The following is a 21,695-nucleotide window of genomic DNA, read 5'->3' on the forward strand; positions in this document are numbered from 1 at the left end:
GGGTGGGGGGGGGGTAGAGTAAGGGATTGGTGTGGAGAAGCCCTTGCTCCTCCTCCTCTTCTTCTTCTTCCTCTTCTTTGTGGAGCTTCTACAACGATTGAGGCAAAGGAGGTCGAGCTTGCTTGAGGTTGTTGCAAGGATTGTGGAGCCATCAATGACTCTTTTGCACATAGAGTACAACAAGAAGGTAAATCTAGGATTTTGCTACCTTTGTTTGAAGAGTTTGCAATGGTTATGTGACAAGTAGCCATAGTTGTGTTGCTCAAAACATTTGAAACAATAGGCCTTCCATTTAATCCGATATATGTGGCTTGCGAAAAAGCGATGACATTTTGGTGCCATTGTCAAGACCCACAAAATTGAGTGGCTATAGGCATACTCTCTATGCTGAGTGACAGATTAGGAGCTTGCACTACGAAACGTAGCATGGATTGCCTAGGATGAGCGAATTGAGAGGCAATCAATTTGTTGCTTGTGAGTTTGGATTTTTGTTGGGATTGTAGGTAGATCTAATGTTTTAGGAAGGTAGAAGCATTAAATATTAAGGTTCAAAGGTTTCAAAAATTATTTAAAAAAGAAATCTTTAGTTTCTATTATCAATAAAGAGAAACCCAAAAGTGGGGGGTGTAGGAAGCGGGAGAAGAATCTATGGCTTTTTGAGCAGTTTGCTTTTCATTTGGCTTTCTCTTTTACATTTATGCTTTTGTGTATTTTCAATTTTGGGCTTTTCATGTTTTGCCCTTTATAAAAGCTAGGGGACTAGTGGAGCTATAGAAATAGGGCAAGATGAGTGGAAAGAGACTTGAAATTGGAGTGTGTAGCTAAAGAAAGTGAAGGAGACAGAAGGACACGGATCAACCTTGCTTCTTTGATATGCACACAAGTATGGCCTTCAAGCTATGAGTTGATGGATTATTTTGTATTGTGAATTTGGGGATATTCTTTTCTAATGTATTTCAGAAATTATATCAAACAATTGAAATTGGGCATGCAATAATGTCTTTTGGTGTGGATAGTTTTGGTAATAAACTCTCTTACTCTCATTAAAAAGGCCAAAGCCTAACGATTATTAGAAATGGTCTTGTAATTCCCATCTTCTATCTAAGTGAAGCCCAAGTATTGAGAAGCAAAGCAAAAATAATTCCACTTTTAGTCTAGCCTCGAGGCCTTCTCACTCCCTCTCCCATCTTGAATCTCCTATTAAGGCCTCATACACAAGCTATCAACTACTTGCTAAATGCCAATAGGCCTCACATAATGCCACTTTATCCCAAGGCTAATAAGTCTTAGCAATAGGCCATTGATAATGGTTCAGCCACCTCCTTGTAATGGATACAATTATTTCTATAAGGTTCATTAATTTTGTTAGGGCTAAGTTTATTTATGGGGCCAAAGTGAATGCCAAATTGTTTGGAATAGGGACCGAATTGCCCCTTGTAATTTGTTTCTTTAAGGGGCCGATTTTGCATTTTGTTGCATTCTTCTAGGTTGAATAGCCTTATAATAGGCTAAGTGATTTATAATAGGGCCAATTAGTTGTTTAGGGACGAATTGAATTTCATTAAGTTGATTATGGCCTAAGGAGGCCTTACTATTTTCATTTGGCCCTTATGATTGTCATTCGGTGTTCATGGCTAGCCGTTTAGGTCTAGCCATTCATGGCCTAAGAAGACCTTACGATTTTTCTTTAAGGGGCCGATTTTGCATTTTGTTGCATTCTTCTAGGTTGAATAGCCTTATAACAGGCTAAGTGATTTATAATAGGGCCAATTAGTTGTTTAGGGACGAAATGAATTTCATTAAGTTGATTATGGCCTAAGGAGGCCTTACTATTTTCATTTGGCCCTTATGATTGTCATTCGGTTGTTCATGGCTTAAGAAGACCTTATGATTTTTTATTCAGCCCTTGTGATTTTCATTTGTTTGTTCATGGCCTAGTAAGGCCTCATGAGTTTTTATCTGGTCGTTGATGGCTAATAAGGCCTCATTGATTTTTAATTTAGCTATTTATGGCCTAATAAGGCATTATGGCTTTTAATTCAATGTTTATGGCTTAACAAGGCCTTATGACTTTGGATTCGACTGTTTATGGCCTAAGAAGGAGCCATTGCTTTTTCTTTTGCCACTTTTATTGAATTCACAATTAAAATCATATTGAAAACTCTCTTTTTCATAACACAATTAATTTGCCAAGTTTAATTGATAAAGATATCTTAAGGTCTTATAGAACCTTTTGTATAAATATTGCTCATACCTAAACCTCGAGAAATAAAGCCACAAATGGGTTGTGATTCTAGATAATCATTCACCACCTCTTCATCAATAAAGGGGAGTATCATTTTTAGTAGATTAGCCCCTTGAATCACCAAATCTAGGTGTTTTCTTCTCACATATCAAGTGCTTTTTGAATTGAATTTGACAAATTTGTAAATGGCCATATAAAAGGCCACAAGGCCTTCAACTCACCCAAAGGCATTCAGTTATGGGCCATCCTTGGTGTTTGGCCTATAGGCCAATCATAAATGACTATGAGCTCTTTGAACCTCAAGCGGGGCCTTGAAATTAGGCCACATAACTCAATGTAGGTCAAGGCTATTGCCACATGGGCCTTGCTCATGCCATAAGATTAAAGCAGCCAAAGTAGGCCTTATCCAAAGACTATAGGCCACTTAGGCCATCTTTGGGTGATTGTAGCTGCATGGTATGTGGCTCAAAGGCAATCAAAAAGTGGCACAACCAACACCTTAAGATTTCAAGATATCAAGATGTGAAATACAAAAGCTCTTTTAGTGACTTGCATCCCTGCATCCAACTTTCACTAGTGGGAAATCATGCCCTTGGCCAATGTTGTGATGCTAGGAGGCATATTCAACGGGGGATTCCGTGAGGTTTTGTGGTGGATTTCATAAAATTATATTTATTTTCGGGGCTCATTCACAAGGTGGATTCCTTGTGCGAAAAGTCGATGGGGACACTGTCCTTTTCGGGCGTCTTGTTAATTTAATGTGCAAGTGGGTGATTCCATAGCGGGTGATTATGCAAAATACATATTTAAAATAATAGACATGAGTTTAGAGTGCGCACTTGTAATAAATTAAGGTTAGGATTGAGTTCTAACCAATTTATTTATTTTGTAGAGCTGAAGACTGCTAGGCATTTACTTTTGTCGGTTTAATTTTATTATTTTCTAACAATTGTGAATGCTTCAATTGATGTGTAGAGCAAGCACCGGTGGCATTGGGAAGCACTGGGCAATGTGTGTATTCAAGTTATTTAGAAGAAATTATCATTTTTTATGGGCGCGCATCTTAGGCGTGGCGCCGATATCTATTTTGACGCACTTATTTATTGAAGCACCTGACATTTATTTATTATTTTGTATGCGCATGGGCGCACGATTTAAATATTTGTTATTGGACATTGTATTTGGGCACAGCCCGACTCTTTGGGTGCCCAATAGCTTTAATTTTTTAGTGGAACAAAAGCAAACACAAAAGCTAAAGCGTGCTAATTGTAAATTGGGCTATTTTTTGAGCTTGGAGATGAATAATATATCAAATACATGCTTTGTGGAGCGCTCACACAAGGCATGGGGGGACATTGTACCCAATTAGTATTTTCCTTCATGTCATGCAAGATTTCTCTCTTATTTTTTGTGCAAAAGTAGAGTTCTTTTGTTCTTGGGGACCTTCCGACGCTCACTATGTACACATACAGCATCCGATCTGTGCATCGGTGGTATCAGAGCGAAGCTAAGATTGAGAGCTTCCAATTGCTTACCATCTCGCGGGAAGGCAGAGGTCCTAGAATGATCGAGCTCTACAGTCACAGTCTCATGGCAATCCGTCAATACTAGTGTGTTCCTGGCAGTCAAGAACCCTCTGATATACTGTCAGATTGCGAAGGACCACTTTCAGACGGCGGAGGACCACTTCCCAAGCTCTTTTGCAAGTCGTTTCATACTTAGAGAAGTAGATAAGAGATTATTATTAAGTTTAGTTTATAAGCTTAATTAAGCTTAACAAAAGCTTTATAAAGAAAAATCTTAGCTTTCTAAAATCCCACGAATCATGGCAGAAGGATGCAATGAAGAACGTCGACGCCATTCAGGACATATCGACGTCCTAATTTATTTAAAAAATGATTAAGTTTAAAGCTTAAAGATTTAAGCTTATTAAGCTCCAACCTTACTGAGTCACAAAGGTCAATTTCAACTCTCTTCCATAGTAACAGTTCCCACCGGCTTAAACACAAACTTGTCTTCAACCCTCTGCAAGCCCCTATTCACACCTGTGGACTGATAGAGCCAGATTCCAGCAAACAGTTTGCAACATGCAGTCTATACGCACGAATTATCTTCTTGGAAGACGACCTGATATCAAATTCCGCATCTGCAAAGAAGAAATACTACAAAAAGCCATAAAAGAAAAAAAAAGAAATAAGCCTTGTAAATCCGACTTTGAGCTACGCTCATTCCACTAACAAGATTTCAAGTGTGTGAGGTCTTTTGGAATTTTGCAGGATGTCTAATCAAACCATGGAAGATTTTATGGCTGAAGGTGACCTACCCGAACCAACAATGGAGCAAAAATTGGATTTGATTGTGATGTAGCTTCAAGAGGAACGAAGAGCACCTCAAACCTTGCAAGCTCAATTGGCCAATCTGCAACAATCTACTGCTGACCAAGATGGACCGCAATTTGAAGATCTTATACGACGTACGATCGATGCAACACTTGAAGCGCAATCTATTCGGAAAGAAACAAAGATAAGTAAAAGAAATTTCAAATTTCATACTTTCAATGGGTCACACGATGGAAAGACTGTACTTGCTTTTATCAGTCAATTTGATGATTATTTCCATGAAGAACAGTATGCTAAGAAGGATAAAATTAAGTGTGTCAGTAATCATCTAGTGGACCAAGCATCCCTATGGTAGACTGTTGTCCATAAGAGCATTGATTGTCCTACTACTTGGGAGACTTTCCAAAAGAAATTTTTGCAAAATTTCCTTCCACCCCAGTTCCACGAAAAAGCAATCAAACAATGGGATCTTTTGCAACAAAGGGATCCTGAGCCTATTTCACAATATTTTTGAGCGTTTCTGGAATGCTTTATTGCAACTATGAATGCTTGAAGATGTACCTAAGGCAACCCATAAACGCAAGTTTATGTCTGGCTTACTTGGACATTTTTATGCGGAGGTCAACATGTTCAAGCCAACGACTCTCGAAGATGCAATTTCCTTGGCCCATGACACTGAAGACAAAATTCAAGGACGAGAGAAGCGACCACAACAATTTCAAACTAATGGTAACTTTGGTTCAAAACAATTCAATTCAAAATTTCAAAGATTCAATCAAAGTCGTTTCCTTCCATCTTCATTTCGTAAATCTTAGACACAACCACTTGCTTTACCATCAAACACAAATCCAAACCCTAAGCCATCTCTCCAACCAAATCCCAACATTCCTAAACTTCATGCTATTACCAATAATGTATCCAAAGCCAAACCCATAGTTTGTTACAAATGTCATCAACTTGAACATCTAGTGGCGAATTGTCAAACCAAAAAGCCAACCATACACATCAATTATTTGGGAGCGACAGAAATGAAGAACATGAAGAAATGCCAGATTTCACGGAAGACAATGACGATATGGGTACTACTTCGGATACTTTACCAGGTATGCCAAATCCCCATTCTTTATTAACAATGAGATGTCTTGTGCATGGTAAAGAAAAGACTGTTTTACATGATGATGGGAGCACACACGACTTTATTTCTGCAAAATTGGTCAAAGAATTGAATTTACATACTGTTTCTACACATTATCGCATCAAGGCTGTATTCTTAGGCACTAGATACAATGGAATGCAAGAAGTGCATGACTTAGAAATTAAAATTGGTGATTATGTTGAACGTAGAAATTTCTTAGTTGTGCCTTTGCAGTCTAGTGACATTATCTTAGGAATGCCTTGGCGTCACCAGTACAATCCTGATATAGATTATTCCATGCATTCAATGAAGTTTCATTCTAATGGTAAACAAATCACATTGCATGGTATGCACACTTTCGATAATTTTCCATTGCTTAGTCATACACAGGCTAAACATGCATTACGAAAAGGTAGCAAATCTTATTTAATATGGGTGAATGAAATTGAAGTTAAAGAAAATCATATGCATCCTAAGCACGCACAATTTCTTTCACAATTTCAAGATTGTTTTGCTACTGACTTACCACCTGGCTTACCACCTATACGTCACGAAGATCACAAAATAGACCTAATTCTTGGATCACAACCACCATGTAAAGCACCATATAGACATAACCAAATTGAATAGAAGAAATTCAAGCCCAAATTGAAGAATTGTTAACCCGAGGACTCATTAGACCTAGTAGTTCTCCATTTGGTGCACCTGTAATATTAGTAAAGAAGAGAAACAATACCTATCGCATGTGCATTGATTATCGTGCCCTAAATAAGATCACTGTTAAGAATAGATATCCGATTCCTAGGGTAGATGAACTTATGGACAAGCTATAAGGGCCTGCAATATTTAGCAAGATAGATCTTAAATCTGGATACCATTAAGTAAGATTGGACACATCTGATATATTCAAAACTGCATTTAGAACACAATTTGGACACTATGAATTCCTTGTTATGCCTTTTGGTTTAACTAATGCACCAGCCACATTCAGTCATATGATGAATCACATATTTTTGAAGCATCAGCATTGTGTCATTGTTTTCTTTGATGACATATTGGTTTTCAGTAAGAATGAGAATGAGCATTATGAACATTTATCTTTGGTTTTAAAATTATTGAAAGAGAATCAATTATATGCTAATCTAGAAAAGAGTAAAATTTTCCAAACACAAATTGAATATCTAGGACATATTGTTTCATTTGAAGATATTGGAGTTGACCCTAAAAAGATAGAAGCAATTTTGAAGTGACCCATACCCAAAAATGTGCACGAATTACGTTCTTTCTTAGGTCTTGCTAGCTTTTACAGAAAATTTGTGAGAAATTTTTCATTGCTTGTACTACCTTTGACAAAATTATTAAAGAAAGGCATTGTGCGTCAGTGGTCCGACAATCAACAAAAGTCTTTTGATTTACTGAAACATGCTTTAGCTCATGCTCCTGTATTGCAATTACATGACTTCAATAGACCATTTTTCCTAGTAGTTACTAATGCTAGTGGATCTGGAATAGGAGCAGTCCTTATGCAAGATTCTCATCCCATAGCCTACTCTAGCTACAAACTTAAACCCTTTGAACTCAAGTATTCTACCTATGATAAGGAATTGCCAGTTGTAGTACAAGCTTTACATCAATGGAAACACTATTTAATGGAATCTGAATTCATGATCAAAACTGACCAACAAAGCATTAAACATATCCTTAGTCAACCATAAATATTTGACCAACACATTAAATGGGCTGCTTTTATTCAAAGTTTTCATCCACTCATACAATATCAACCCGGAAAAGAGAATGTTGTTGCCGATGCTTTAAGTAGAAGACCGCGACTATTCATAATATTTCTATGATATCTTTTAACTCTCTTCTCCCTATGAAATATACTTATGACCAAGACCCTACTTTTCAAGCTAATTGGAATAAATTAGTTGCAAATAATTGGATTCCCATTGATTCATTGTCTTACACTGATGGATTTATGTTTTATGAAAAAAGATTATGTGTAACTGTTCCATCTCGATCATTTGTTTTGCATGAAATTCATTGTCCCCCATACCAAGGCCATAAAGGAATTATTTCTACTTTGCGTACACTGATTGAAAATTTTTATTGGCCACACATGGAATCTGATGTATCTAACTTTGTATCTGAATGCTTAATTTGCCAAAGAGTTAAAAGACACCAGGTAAACAATATGGTTTATTAATGCCTTTACCAATTCCAGAACGACCATGGGAATAGATCTCAATGGATTTTATCACTGGTTTGCCTAACACTAAAGCTAATCATGACATGATTTGGACTATTGTTGATAGGTTTAGCAAACAAGCATATTTCATTCCATGCAAGAAAACGTTAACTGCATCTCAAGTTGCTCAATTGTTCTTAAAAACTGTTTTCACTAATCATGGTTTGCCAAAAGTTATTATTTCTGATTGTGATTCTAGATTCTGCGATAATTTTTGGATTACTTTGTTTGCTAATTTAGGAACAAAGATTGATTTTTCATCTGTATTTCATCTTGAAACAAATGAGCAAACAGAAGCTACTAACAGTACCATTTTAGATCTTTTGCATACATACACAATTTCAAAACCATAAACATAGGATACATATTTACATTTACTTTAGTTTGCATACAATAACACACCACATACAGCTACACAGAAAGCACCATTTGATATTATTTATGGATATAGATTACCTACACAAACAAAGTTCAAGCTGCTGATGATATTGCTAATATGCATGCTACCATTTTTGATGAAGTTAAAATATGATTGCCAAAGCCCAGCAATCATACATTACAAAGTGTTGACAAACACCCTGTTGTAAAGTTAGCTCCTAGATTTTATGAACCTTTCAAGATCATTCACAAAATCAATGATAATGCATTTAAACTAGAATTACCACAACACTGGAAAATCCACAACACTTTTCATATCAGTTTATTACGACCTTTTAGAGGCCAATTACCTGTACATCCTGTCTATGAAAACCCTCCTTTGCTAGAAGAAGAAACTGAAATACTTGAACCTGAAACTATTCTAGATATTGACTTTATGACCACTAGAACTGGTCGTAGATATTCTAGATATTTGGTTAAGTTTAAAAATCATCCTGTTGAAGAGGCCCAATAGATGCAGGTTCGAGATCTAAGTGCTTGCCCCTCACTGCTGGCTCCACATTGAGCTAATAGCAATTGAGGACAATTGCTATCCCACCCCGGGGGTATGATGCCAGGAGGTATATTCCACAGTGGATTCTGTGTGGTTTTGCAATGGATTCCGTAAAATTATATTTATTGCCGGGGCTCATACACAAGGTGGATTCCTTGTGCGAAAAGTCGATGGGGACGCCTGTCCTTTTTAGGCGTCTTGTTAATTTAATGTGCAAGTGGGTGATTCCACTAAATACATATTTAAAATAATAGACGTTTATGAGTTTAGAGTACACACTCGTAATAAATTAAGGTTAGGATTGAGTTCTAACCAATTTATTTATTTTGTAGCTGAAGATTGCTAGGTATTCACTTTTGTCGGTTTAATTTTATTATTTTCTAACAATTGTGAATGCTTCAGTTGATGTGTAGAGTAGGCAGCAGTGGCGTTGGGAAGCACTAGGTGATAGCGTGTATTCAAGTTATTTAGAAAAAAATAACATTTTTGATGGGCGCGCATCTTAGGCGTGGCACCAATATTTATTTTGACGCTCTTATTTATTGAAGCGCTTGACATTTATTTATTATTTTGTATGTGCATGGACACACGATTTAAATATTTGTTATTGGACATTGTATTTGGACACAGCTCGACTCTTTGGGCGCCCAATAACTTTAATTCTTTAGTGGGACAAAAGTAAACACAAAAGCTAAAGCGTGCTAATTGTAAATTGGGCTATTTTTTGAGCTCGGAGATGAATAATATATCAAATACATGCTTTGTACAGTGCTCACACAAGGCATGGGGGGAGATTGTACCCAATTGGTCTTTTGCTTCATGTCGTGCAATATTTCTCTCTTGTTTTTTGTGCAAAAGAGAGTTCTTTTGTTCTTGGGGACCTTCCGACGCTCACTACGAGCGCATACAACATCCGATCTGTGCACCATGTAGAGTAATATATTTAAATTTTCAATGTGTAGTTACAATAAAATATTGCTAGGACTACCTGGCTTGGGCTAGCAAGTCTAATTACATCTAGTCAACTCACAACATTTTGAAGCCCCTATTAAGGCCTTGTTGCAACAAGGAAGAACCAGCCACTCCTTAGAGTTGCCACAATCTTGTGGTTATCACAAGCTACTAAGGGGAACCTAACCCAACATATTGGCACCTCTATGATGCTCCCATTGAGCGAAAGCTCTGGATCATGCTTGTAAATTGTGATCGAGCTATACTCACTACTATTAGTTGGGAAGGTGTTGAGGCGTGCAACAAGGATGTTTATGTTGGCAAGTAGTGAGTGAACTAGATCGAAACATGCACCCTAAAAAGCCAATGAAGGAGAATTCTATTGTATGATAGCAAGCTCAAATTGTTTCAAGATAAGGAAGAGCGTATCAACAAGGAAATGAATGTTGGTTGACTACTTGCTTGCCTACTTTGGAAGGAACTAGATCAAGTATCATGGAGGCATAAAATAGCATTACAAGAATGCATCTTTGTGTCTACCATTTAGAGGTACCATCAAAGGGAAGCATGACTAATGCCTTGAGGACAATGCTCAAGGAACCATCAAGGGAATCATGACTAATGCCTTAAGGACAATGCTCAAGGAACCACATTCGCAGCCACTCACACACGTTTGGTACTTGGGACAATGAGCTAACCTTGTAATTAAAAGTTACACTTGCTTGTGAACTAAGAAGATGCTCTCTCCTTGTTGAGAGTATCAAAGACATACATTTTTTAATGGTGTTTAGATCTCAAACTCTAGCACTTTGGACCCTTGGATGCCACCCAAATGTAACCATTGAATAACCATAACTTGAGGACATTCACCACCCGTCTTGCCTAGACATTACCTTTGTCATCTATGATGTTCCAAGAGCCCACATCCATTGCTCCATTATCCTTCTAAGTGGCACACCCTTGAGACTTTGGCTCTAGATCCCATGGAAGGTGAGAGATTATTCATAGTACATGGAGGACTCCTAGCAAGGCAGAGTGGAGATACATCCTCACTGGCCCTGAGAGCTACCAAAAATGGGGCAAGTAGTACCCTCGTTGCAATAAGATAACAAGGTGGAAAGGTACTAATGCTCTCATAGTGATCCTATTAACTTACTCAACCACCCCTGAATTCTTAACCTAATCTCAAGGTTGCTGACATAAAACTTGAGCATAAGTCATATAATAACCACTTTGGATAATTGGTAGCCATCTTGAGACTTGAGGGAGGACTCGAGGAGAAGAGATGGTTGTGTCGAAACACTACCAAGATCTTGAGAACAACAATTGGAGAGATATATGTACCACCACTATATGATTGAGAGACTCTGATAACTACATTGTTAAGGGCATCACTAACGTGGCTTGAGAGGGCCCTAAGATTCCAATAGGAACTAACTGATATACAACAAAATGAAACAACTAAAAGATAGCTTTTAGAAAATCTTGGTAAAGGGTAACACTTCTTTAGACCAAACCTTGTGGCCATCACTAGACCATTTGTGAAGAACCTGAACCAAGAGAGGAATGCTGAAACTTGTGCAAGAGCAAGCAAGGAACTTTGGAGCAATCACCCAACATGCGGATCTAACCATTTAAGTTCATGGAGGAATCATGAAACTTGTGCAAGAGTAGGCAAGGAACTTTGGAGAAATCACCCAACATGTGGATTTGACCATTTAAGTTCATGGGGGAGTTAAAGCTTTTAAATCAAGTGATCGTTATTAGTGTGTAAATCCATAAGAGTTGATTCATGTACCTAAAGAATGCATGTTTCTTTGAATTTTAATGATTGTATGTGTTCCTTGAAAAAGGCTAGTTGAACATATTGTGAAAGAGAGATTGCATTGTATTCATTCACAACTATTTGAGAAAAACTAAAAGCTTGGTTGTGCACCGTGCACTAGCATTTGCACCAAGTGGGAAAAAAATTGATTGACATAAAAGAGGAATGCATAACTAAAAAAGGGAACAATAAAAGAAGTTGGGATCAAATGATAAAAATCAAGAAACAAAAATGAGACCACAACGATACAATTGACCAAGCAAACTATCTTACTGTTTAAATAAAATGAGAGAGAAAACACACAAAAATAAAAGGGGGTTATTGAAACAAACCGAGAGAGAGGAGTGACAAATATACTATGTCCAATGTGTCTCACTAGTTGACAAGGGCTACCTAGGAGACAAATGCCCCAACCCTAAATGACCAACACACCAATCATTGGGTAAATCCTAGCAACAAAGAAAGTTGTATTTGATAGGGCATCCACTCCTCTACCTGCTCTCATTGGCATCTTCAAAACCATAGTGGCACAATAAGAAAAAGTGACCATGTCAGCATCAAGTTCTAGGGATTGATCTCACAGAATTTTTTGCAAAGATCCAACAATTGCTAGCACAATATGAGCGAAAGGTAGGAATTCTGCATGTGGGTAGACTAGTGCATGAGATCATAATCAAATAAGAGAAAGAGAGAAGGCTAGAAAAAGAACTATTGTAATAGGTTGCTTGATTCAAGTGCAAAGGGTCGATAGACGGAGGAAAGAGGTCGAGCTTAACCAAGTCCAGCGCATCTAGGTAAACTGGACTAGGAGCCATTGCAAACATAGAAAGAGCACTCAAAGTTGATCTCACTCCAGTTGAGCTCTTAACCAAGCTAGACAATTCTGTCAATGAGTTGCCTTTAGCTTGCTTGTAATAAGCCAATCGATAAGGTCAAAACCAGTTATCATGTCTCCTAAATTGGTCTGGGCTTTGCTTGCTTGGTGGACCTTTGACAGACGAACAAACAAGATGTCCTATATTATCGTATCGTGAACATTGTAATGGCCACTTTTTCGATCGAAGAATATGCCTAATAAATAGTCAAATATTGCACTCTTTAGCTATTGTACTCCGAAAACAAAGTAAGGGAAAGCCCTTAAAGTTCGGTTCAATCCATCTTTTAGCATTGAATCTGATCTCTCTATCCAGCACGCCATTAGTTGTCTCAATCATTACTACATTAGGAGTTGCACTTAACACTAAAGACCAAACGAAAATGTTAGTATCACAAAACAAATTGAAAAGTACAAGGCATGAATGACCTCATAGCTTCATTGAACAAATTGAGTAGGTGTGTGATGCCAACAACCTCCAGAATACTGCCCAATGTGAATAAGCTCTTAGGTTGTGCCCGAGGGACAAGGGGCACACTTGGTTCACTAGACTTGACAATTCCAAATGCAATGATTTTGATACACTGAAGAACCTCTTCATTAAGATATTCTCTTAGGCTGGATACATAAAAAATTGGATTGTCAAATTGATGAGCATCAGTTAGAATGACAAAGAGGATATCCATGATTACATTACCCATGTTTGGAGTCTCAAAAAGAGGATTCCAATAGTCGAACAACCCACTCAGGAAGTAGTCTCTATTATCTTCATTAACCGGATCAAGAATGAGGAACTCTATAAAGTGCTAGCAAGCAATTCATTTTGCAAAGAGACATGCTAGTCAAGGTCTTCGAAGAAGCAATTTGTGTGGGCGGCCAAAGCTATTCAACTCACATCCATAGTGAGAGAGCTACAATCCACAATGACCAACCTCTCATAGATATCTAGGACAAGGGAAAGAGTATAGACATCATGCAAGAAATAGCAGGGCTTAAGTTGGAGCTTGCAAAAATTTAGGATACATTTTGATGACCCATAAGACTACATGTTCAGTGTGTCCATTGTGGTGGCAACTAGCTTTTGTTAGAATATATGAGTCAATGACCATGCACCTGTACAAATAGTGGAAGGGTCGACCACCATGAGGCTGTGCATTGTCGATTGCTAAGGACGCTACCATATCCACAACCACACTATCCCATGAATATGTAGTTCAATTTTGGACTAGGAGCTTTGCTCTCTCCATGTCAGTACCTAATGAACAATGACCTATAGCTCCTAGGGCAATCCAACAGGAATACCCACACCACTTAGACCCATTGTCACCCATCCACCAAGTAACGCTCTTGTTTACTTTGTGGAAGAGACACTTGAAGAGAAAGCCATATGTGAACCCTTATGTCACTTACGGATGAAGAGGGATTACCTATCTTAATGGATTTTTTATTGATTCTAGGCATGGCTTTGAGTAGGGATCAGGTCAAGGCTTAGGAGAAAATCCACCATAGGAACCTTGAACTATTGGACATGTGGTTATCCAAGACACATATAATCTAAATGCCTAGAAAAAGAGCAAGTAAATAAAGACAAGGCTGATTTGAGACATCTGAAATGTGGTGTCATACACCTGTACATTGATTACCCTAGGTGGAAATCCTCCACTAGCTCGACAATCCTACCATCAATGCCACTAAGACTCTTTAGCATCAAAACACCCAATGAGGATGCCACATCGATTCCTTTAAATATCGTGACTAGGGGAAACATGCTGGTATTTTAGCCTAGACCTAGTGACTTGGATGCCTCATCCATAGGTAAAAAGAACTAGAAGAAAAGAAAGCAAAGAGCCGAAGGAAAGTTGATGCTCAAAATCAATAGCACCACCATCTTAACAAAAGAAAAACAAGTCCCCAATGCAGAAGTAGAAATGTTTACTCAAAAAATAATCAAGAAGGGGAGGGCCAAGGTTGGAGAATACCTCAACCCCAAGCAACAATTGGACATAATTGATAAGGTGAGAAACCGGGTGAAGGAGGCTCAGGTGCATCTCCAGGATGCTAAACCCATAGTGGAAGAGGAGTGACATGACTTGTTGACAATGAGTCTATCCACTTCTCCTACCTACATTATTGGGGCAAGAGGAAAACCACATGCCCAATGCATCTCCTCTAGAGGCAAGTGGAGCTACAACTAAACATCAACCAAGCATGACTATTAAAAATAGAATATTGAGGGACATGAGCAAGGGAAATCGAGTGTTAGCTCGTTGGCTACTTTGACCTCAATACTGATCTCCCTCCCGCTAGGATAATTATTGAAGTAGAGCCTTTTAATGTGGAATGCATTGAAAAAGTGGGTTGAAGAACCAATGCAGTTGGAGATACCGATCCCACAAGATTGCACCATTGACATGCACATACCTAGTCTAACCCTAAATCCCACAATTGGGAACCTACAAGTATTGCCTTACGGGAAGGAATAGAGTTCCTTCCTATCACTCATTGCATTGGGAGATTTCACCAAAAAAGAATTTGTGGACATAGGAGTAGGGCTTAGTTTCCTTAGCCATGCAATGTTGCAAGCCACATGTGGAAATCACATGATTTAACGTCACATTGGCCAAAGGAACAAAAGTCAAACCATTTGGTGTATTGAAGGATTGGCCCATTAAAATTACAAGTATTAGATTCTTAGTGAACTTTTTAGTGTCTACTCAACCAACTTGAACATCCTCAAATATCTTAATTGCTACCATATGTGTAGCGTATGATTTCTCTATTGTGCAAATAGGTAGCTTTTGCGAAGATCCACATGACAATCAATCGATGCACACGAACCGATTTAGGTACAAATTTGTTCACCAATTTAGGCACAAATTCGTACATCATCTCGACTAAAAACTATGAAGTATTTAGTACTAAGTGTCCTCTATTTAAAATTGCCAAATATGCTAAAAGTAGTATGAAACCTATCATGGGAATGAATGGGAATCAATAGAATAATGGTAAATTATTCTAGTGGACTATAAGCTGTGATGAATTAAAAGAGTTTGTCTCAACACAAGAGATAATTGTTTTTGACATCTATTGAGTTCTGGGGCTATAGCCTTTTGGCCCTGTTTAATTCAATATTTTACAGCCCTAAATTGCAATCCCACACCCATAATTGAGGAGTTACTTATCAAGGCAAATCATAGATAACATGGATAAAAATATTCTTTCATGATGTTGCTATTTATATATTAATGTTTTTATCATAGCTTAATTAGATGTAAATTGCAACCATAGATATCTTATTAATGTTAGCCTACATAAATGCATGGCTAGTTGTTGTGTATGCGTGAAATTCCTTGTTCACTAATGAAAAATTCTTTCATTTAGTTAAAATTTATCAATATAAACAAAATAAATGGCTTGGCTAAGGCTATGATTAACAAACTAGTTCCTTCACAAGGGCCTAGAAAATTACTTCTCACAAACTGCTATCATTAATGTTGCAAAGGGGGACAACTCTATTGAAACATAGGAAAGTAAACCTATTGCAAATAAACACCGAATATCTTGAAGTGTAGATGGAGCCACTACAAATGACAAACAAACTTTTAAAATATGATGATGATTTGGATAGCTCCTCAAGGAAATAACATTTGGCCCTAACTAAGCAATCACTCTAGTATCATGGCTTAAAGGCACATAAATGGAATCAACAAGGTACAAAAGGGTAGCATTGTGTACTTAGAAATGAAACAACCAACAAAAACACCATATAAGATGTTACATATGAAGCATTCCTGGAAATTGAGGGGTGGTAATGCCATATGAATATCCACAAGGTTTGGAGTATAATCTGTGCATACGTATTGAAAAAAGATAAAACTCTTGTAGTCTGGGCAGAAGAATCTCTTGAAAAGGTCAAGGAGAGGGATTTTCCTTGGGCTGCAACAAGGGGCCCTTCGTTGGCCGACGAAGTGAGGATGTCTTGAGGACTCTTGATGCATAATTGACTCATGCACTTGGTTACTCTATGAGACAATGAAGACAGTTTTGTGCCTTTAAGGCAGGCATGAATCAAATGGTTCTCGCATGTTAGAAAAGAACAAAATTCCCAATAATAAATAACTTCATCTCTAACAACTTCTATAGTTTTGTGCCTTTAACTTCATCTCTAATAACTCCTATAGTTTTGTGCCTTTAAGGCAGGCGCGAATCAAATGGTTCTTGCCAAGATTGCAACACCGTCAGAAAATAACAAAATACTCAATAATAAATAACATCCATCTCCAATAACCGCTCTCTATATTGTCTCGTAGATTGACCAAGTCCATGAGTCAATTCTGCATCAATACTAAATAGTCCCAGTGAAGAGACCTGAAGACTTCCTCACTTCGTGGGCCAACAAAGAGCCGCTTGCAAGTTGCAGCCCAATGAAAAAAACCCCTACGGACCCCATGTTGGACTTTTCTATCTAGTCTTCTGAGCAAGGAGTCAGTCACCACAGCAAACAGCCACAGAACATTTGAGATACAGCCCAATAATATTTGAGATCTGAATGTTGGCAAGAAGATTTCTGGGATGCAAAGGCGTGATCGCAGCAGTGAAAGAAAATCAGAGAGCCCATCGCGAAAGCTAGTTATTTTGGTCGCTTCTGATTCACATTAAAGGTTTTTGTTGAAGATTAATTGCTGAGCTGCAGAAGAAACCCCCAAGAGAAGGTACTCGTCTCTACTGTGTTGCAGATCAGGGGATGCCCAATATGTCAAGGGCTTGCAAGAAGTCAGTCATCTCTCCTCTTTTCCAAGGTCATTGTCTGGTTTACCTTCTGAGCTTACCAGACAAGTGGAGCACATGGCCTGGTCGGCCTCCCTGGTCGATAGTCTCATCGATAGCATTCACAAATGCAGACACACTAGAAACCTATTCCAGGCCCAGCTTTTGCACGTCTGCATCTACGAACATCAATTAGAGTCGCATGCAGTTCTGGGCAACCATCTTGTGACCATGTTTGTGGATTGTGGGGGCCTGTCTGAGGCGCAGCACGTTTTCAACAAATTGGCCTATTGCACTGAGCATTCCTGGAGTTCCCTTATCTCAGGGCATGCTGACTATGGGGATCCAAACCAGGCATTCCACTTTTATCGCATGATGCAACAAGATTCTGCACAGCCATCAAGCTATACGTATGTTGCCTTGCTGAAAGCCTCATCAAAGCTCAAAGATTCCATCAGTGGCCAAAACACACATACTGAAACTGTTAAAAGAGGTCTGGATAACAACCTGTTTATTGGTAACACTTTAGTTGATGTGTATGGAAAATCTGGGCTTGTTGCAGAAACACAATATGTATTTGAGAAACTTCCGACAAGAGATGTGGTCACATGGACTGCCCTCATATCAAGTTATGCTGAACATGGGATGGGTGAGCTGGTACTTGATTGCCTAGAACAGATGCTGCTAGAGGGTGTATCTCCAGTGGATGCAACGTTTGTGTGCAGCTTAAAAGCCTGTGGTGGCATACTAGCCACAGCAACTGGTCAAAAGCTACACTCTGAAATTGTCATCAGAGGGTTAGATAGGGAGTTGTTCGTTGGCAGTACATTGGTGGATATGTATGGTAAATGTGGTTTGCTTGATGAAGCTCTCCAGGTTTTTGACCATCTGCCAGTTAGAAATGAAGTTTCATGGAATGCATTGATTGCAGGATATGTCGATCATGGGCTAGGTGATGAAGCACTAAGCTTTTACAAACAAATGCAGCTAGAGGACATAACTGCAACTGATATTACGTTTGCATGTACCTTAAAAGCATGTGGTAGCAGTCAAGACATTGCAAGAGGTCAGATGCTGTGTATAGAGATTGCCAGAAAAGGCTTGGAAAGAGATCCTTTCATTGGCAACTCAATGGTAGATATGTATGCGAAATGTGGCCTGCTAGAAGAGGCACATAAAATTCTTGATCAGCTACCAATTCAAAATGTAGTCTCATGGAATGCCTTGATCACAGGATATGCTGAACGAGGTGCCGGTAAGGAAGTGTTGCACTGCTATGGACAGATGCAGAGGGGATGTGTCTCTCCAGATGCTGTCACATTTGCCTGCACCTTGAAAGGAAGTGGCATTATGAGAACATTAGCACCTGGCCAGGAGATGCATACTGAGATCATAAACAGGGGTTTAGAGCGAGAGTCTCATATTGGCAACACTTTGGTAGATATGTATGCGAAGTGTAGCTCTCTTGTAGATGCACAGAGCATGTTTGACAGGCTGCCTATCAGAGATGCTGTCTCATGGGCTGTGCTAATTTCAGGATATGCTGACCATGATTTTGACGAGGAAGTACATAACTGCTTCAAAAAGATGCAGCTTGATGGTGTATCTGCTGATGCTGTTACACTTGTTCGTTGCTTAAAAGCTTGTGGTAACATAGGAGCCTTGGACACAGGTCGAGAGGTGCACATCCAGATCAGGAAATTAGGAGTGGAAAGTGACCTCTTTGTGGGTAACACGTTGGTAGATATGTATGGGAAATGTGGTTCACTTGTGGAAGGGCGGGAAGTATTTGATAGGCTGCCTGTTCGTGATGTTGTGTCCTGGAATGCAATGATAAAGGCCCATGGTGAAAATCATGAGGGCAACATGGCTGTGCAGTACTTTGAGCAAATGCAACAGCAGGCTGTAAAGCCTGATGCAATCACTTTTACATGTCTGCTTGCTGTATGCAGCCATGCCAGCTTGTTAGATCAGGGCCAGAAGTTTTTCAAGATGATGCTAGACCATGGATTTGAACCAACATCTGATCACTATACTTGTCTTGTTGATCTTTATGCACGATCAGGCCTGGTATGGGAGGCAGACAATATCGCTGAATTAATCCAGTATCTTCCACTGAAGGAAATCTCCAAGGTATTACTCACTGCTTGTAAAGTGTACGGTAAAGTAGAACTGGGACTGAGCTGCTTTCAGCAGCTGGTTCATGTAAATAAAGAAGATGCTTCTGCATACATGCTCATGGCAGATCTGTATGCAAGTGCTGGAAGGTGGAGTGATGCAAACAAGATAGAAGAGAAGAGGAAACATGTAGGGGCCAAGAAGAAGCTTGCAAGTGTGTCAATTGAGGTGAATAAGAAGTTGCATGAGTTTGTTGTGGGTGACAGCCAAGTTAGAACCACCCTGAAATTCTCCAGATCATTCAGTTTACGCATGAAGAATGAAGGGTATGTCCCAATTTTAGACTTAGTCCTGAGAAACTCTCTTGTCAAGGAGGGTTCAACACCTCAAGAAGTTGGGGGTAAAACTGAAACTCAGATCGTCCGCATAACAGAGCAAATGTAGATGTACATGTGCATTCTTCAGGATCCTGTTGCATGTATGCACCCAAATGTATCTGCTGGTGCAAACCCTTTTCGTGTGAGGATATCATGTACCAGTTTTCCTGGACTGAAGACTCCAATGCTACTACAACAGGCTTTTAAAACAAAGAGATATGTGACCTTTTGATTGATGCCTTTGGTGCATTACATTGAAGAGCTCCATAGCTGTAAAAGTATCCTGCAGCAGCTGATCATGAAGATCCTTGATTTTTTGCTCCCTTCACCTCTTTGAAAATCAATTGCTGCCCAGTACCAGAGACATCACTTGCTGCCCTGGGATAACCTGTTGCTGCTGCTGATGTTATTATCCAGCTGAGGCAACATCATTTCTGCTGTTCTTTATAGCCCTCACTATCCTCAGTGCGTGCTGCCAGCCTTCATCAGTGCCATCCCTGCACCTCAGTGGCATCTCTTGCTGCCCTTTGACAACTTCTTGCTGATGTCATCATCCAGCTGAGGCAAATTCATTTCTGCTTTTCATATTGTGCTGCCATCTGCTGTAACATCCATGTATTTATACATGCCACTTTGTTTTGAAGTCTCTGCTGCCACCATGCTGGTGAGGATCGTCCTGGAGCTGTGTAGTTGCCTCGAACACCTCCCACATGGCCATGAACTGCTGTGTTTGGTATTAGCAGATTAGTCAGCTCATGAGTGAGTTGTGCATGCGTATTTGTGAGCTGGGCACATAGATTATTTTAGGCATTTTTCTGGTGCTTATTATATTGGTTTCTGGCATTTGTTGGCTGGCAGACTACATTCCTAGGCCATTATGATACTGGCTTCTGACCTGATGCATTATTGGCATTATGTTATGCCTGCATGGTTGTGGGCTCCTCCTCAATCATTATTCACTTGCAGTCTTCCAGTGTAGGTTCTGTTGGAGAGAGGGAGCCAGTGCTAGTATACACACAGCATTGTTGTACGTGACTGTCTCATGTTTGGTATATAGATTCCATTTTCTGAGCATATCTTTGAGTTCTCCTTTTGCAATGTTCCTCTGTTTTCTCTTCGTGTTGTAGTCTTACATCAGTCTTCTATGCTTCCATCCACTTCTAACATGGTTTTAGACGTTTGTGTTTGGGCTCTGGGTGCTGGTTTCTTCTCTGACCCTGCACATGAACTCGTAATTAGTGCACTTGGAGTGCTGTCATGAAAGCATGGTTTATGTAGAAGCGCTTATGGTATGTGGTTTCTAGAGCTATTGAGCAGCATCAGCTCCCCATTTCTATTCTTGATGATTGGGACCTTGTTAACCATGAGAAAGCTATGCTTGCTTAGGATTTCGATGATTCCCGTATGTATTCTGCTATTCTTTGATGTATCTCTAAAGAGGTTCTACTAGCGGTTACCTCTTGCAGAGCAACTTTAATAGTATGGGGGAAGCTTGAGATGTTGTATGAGACTTCATCAATTATGCGTGCAGTGACTCTACGGACAGCTCTAGCAGATGAAGTTTGAGTTTAAGGATACTATCCAATCTTTTATACTTTGTGGTACATAGGTACAGGATCAAGCATATGCAATCTGCCTTTCTAGAGGCCCATCTTGTGAGGATTGTGCTATGTAAGCTCCCTTTGGAATTTGATATAGTAGTCAATGCTTTGCAGACCCAAACGTCATTGAGGCCGGTTAGCTTTACATATTTGTCCTTGATGTTGCTTGAGCATGAAATGTCATTTAAGTTACAAGGGAGGTTTCTATCTTGGTATGGTATCCATGATGAGGCATTTGCAGCTTTAGAGAGCAATGACAGAAAGTCGAAGGCCCAATATTATCA

At 39.2% G+C, this 21,695-nt stretch overlaps 1 protein-coding gene across 1 annotated transcript; it reads left to right on the forward strand.

The window, feature by feature from the left end:
- Positions 1-17,393: 17,393 nt before the first annotated feature.
- LOC148035054 (pentatricopeptide repeat-containing protein At2g33680-like) lies at positions 17,394-19,877 on the forward strand. The gene has a single exon (XM_087680772.1). The coding sequence runs from the start codon at positions 17,394-17,396 to the stop codon at positions 19,875-19,877; it is 2,484 nt and encodes an 827-aa protein (XP_087536898.1).
- The last annotated feature ends 1,818 nt before the right edge of the window (positions 19,878-21,695 follow it).

The sequence above is a fragment of the Lygodium microphyllum genome, chromosome 6 (assembly GCF_053477565.2).
Source record: "Lygodium microphyllum isolate KBCC chromosome 6, Lygodium_microphyllum_v1.1.10, whole genome shotgun sequence".
Lineage (NCBI taxonomy): Eukaryota > Viridiplantae > Streptophyta > Polypodiopsida > Schizaeales > Lygodiaceae > Lygodium > Lygodium microphyllum.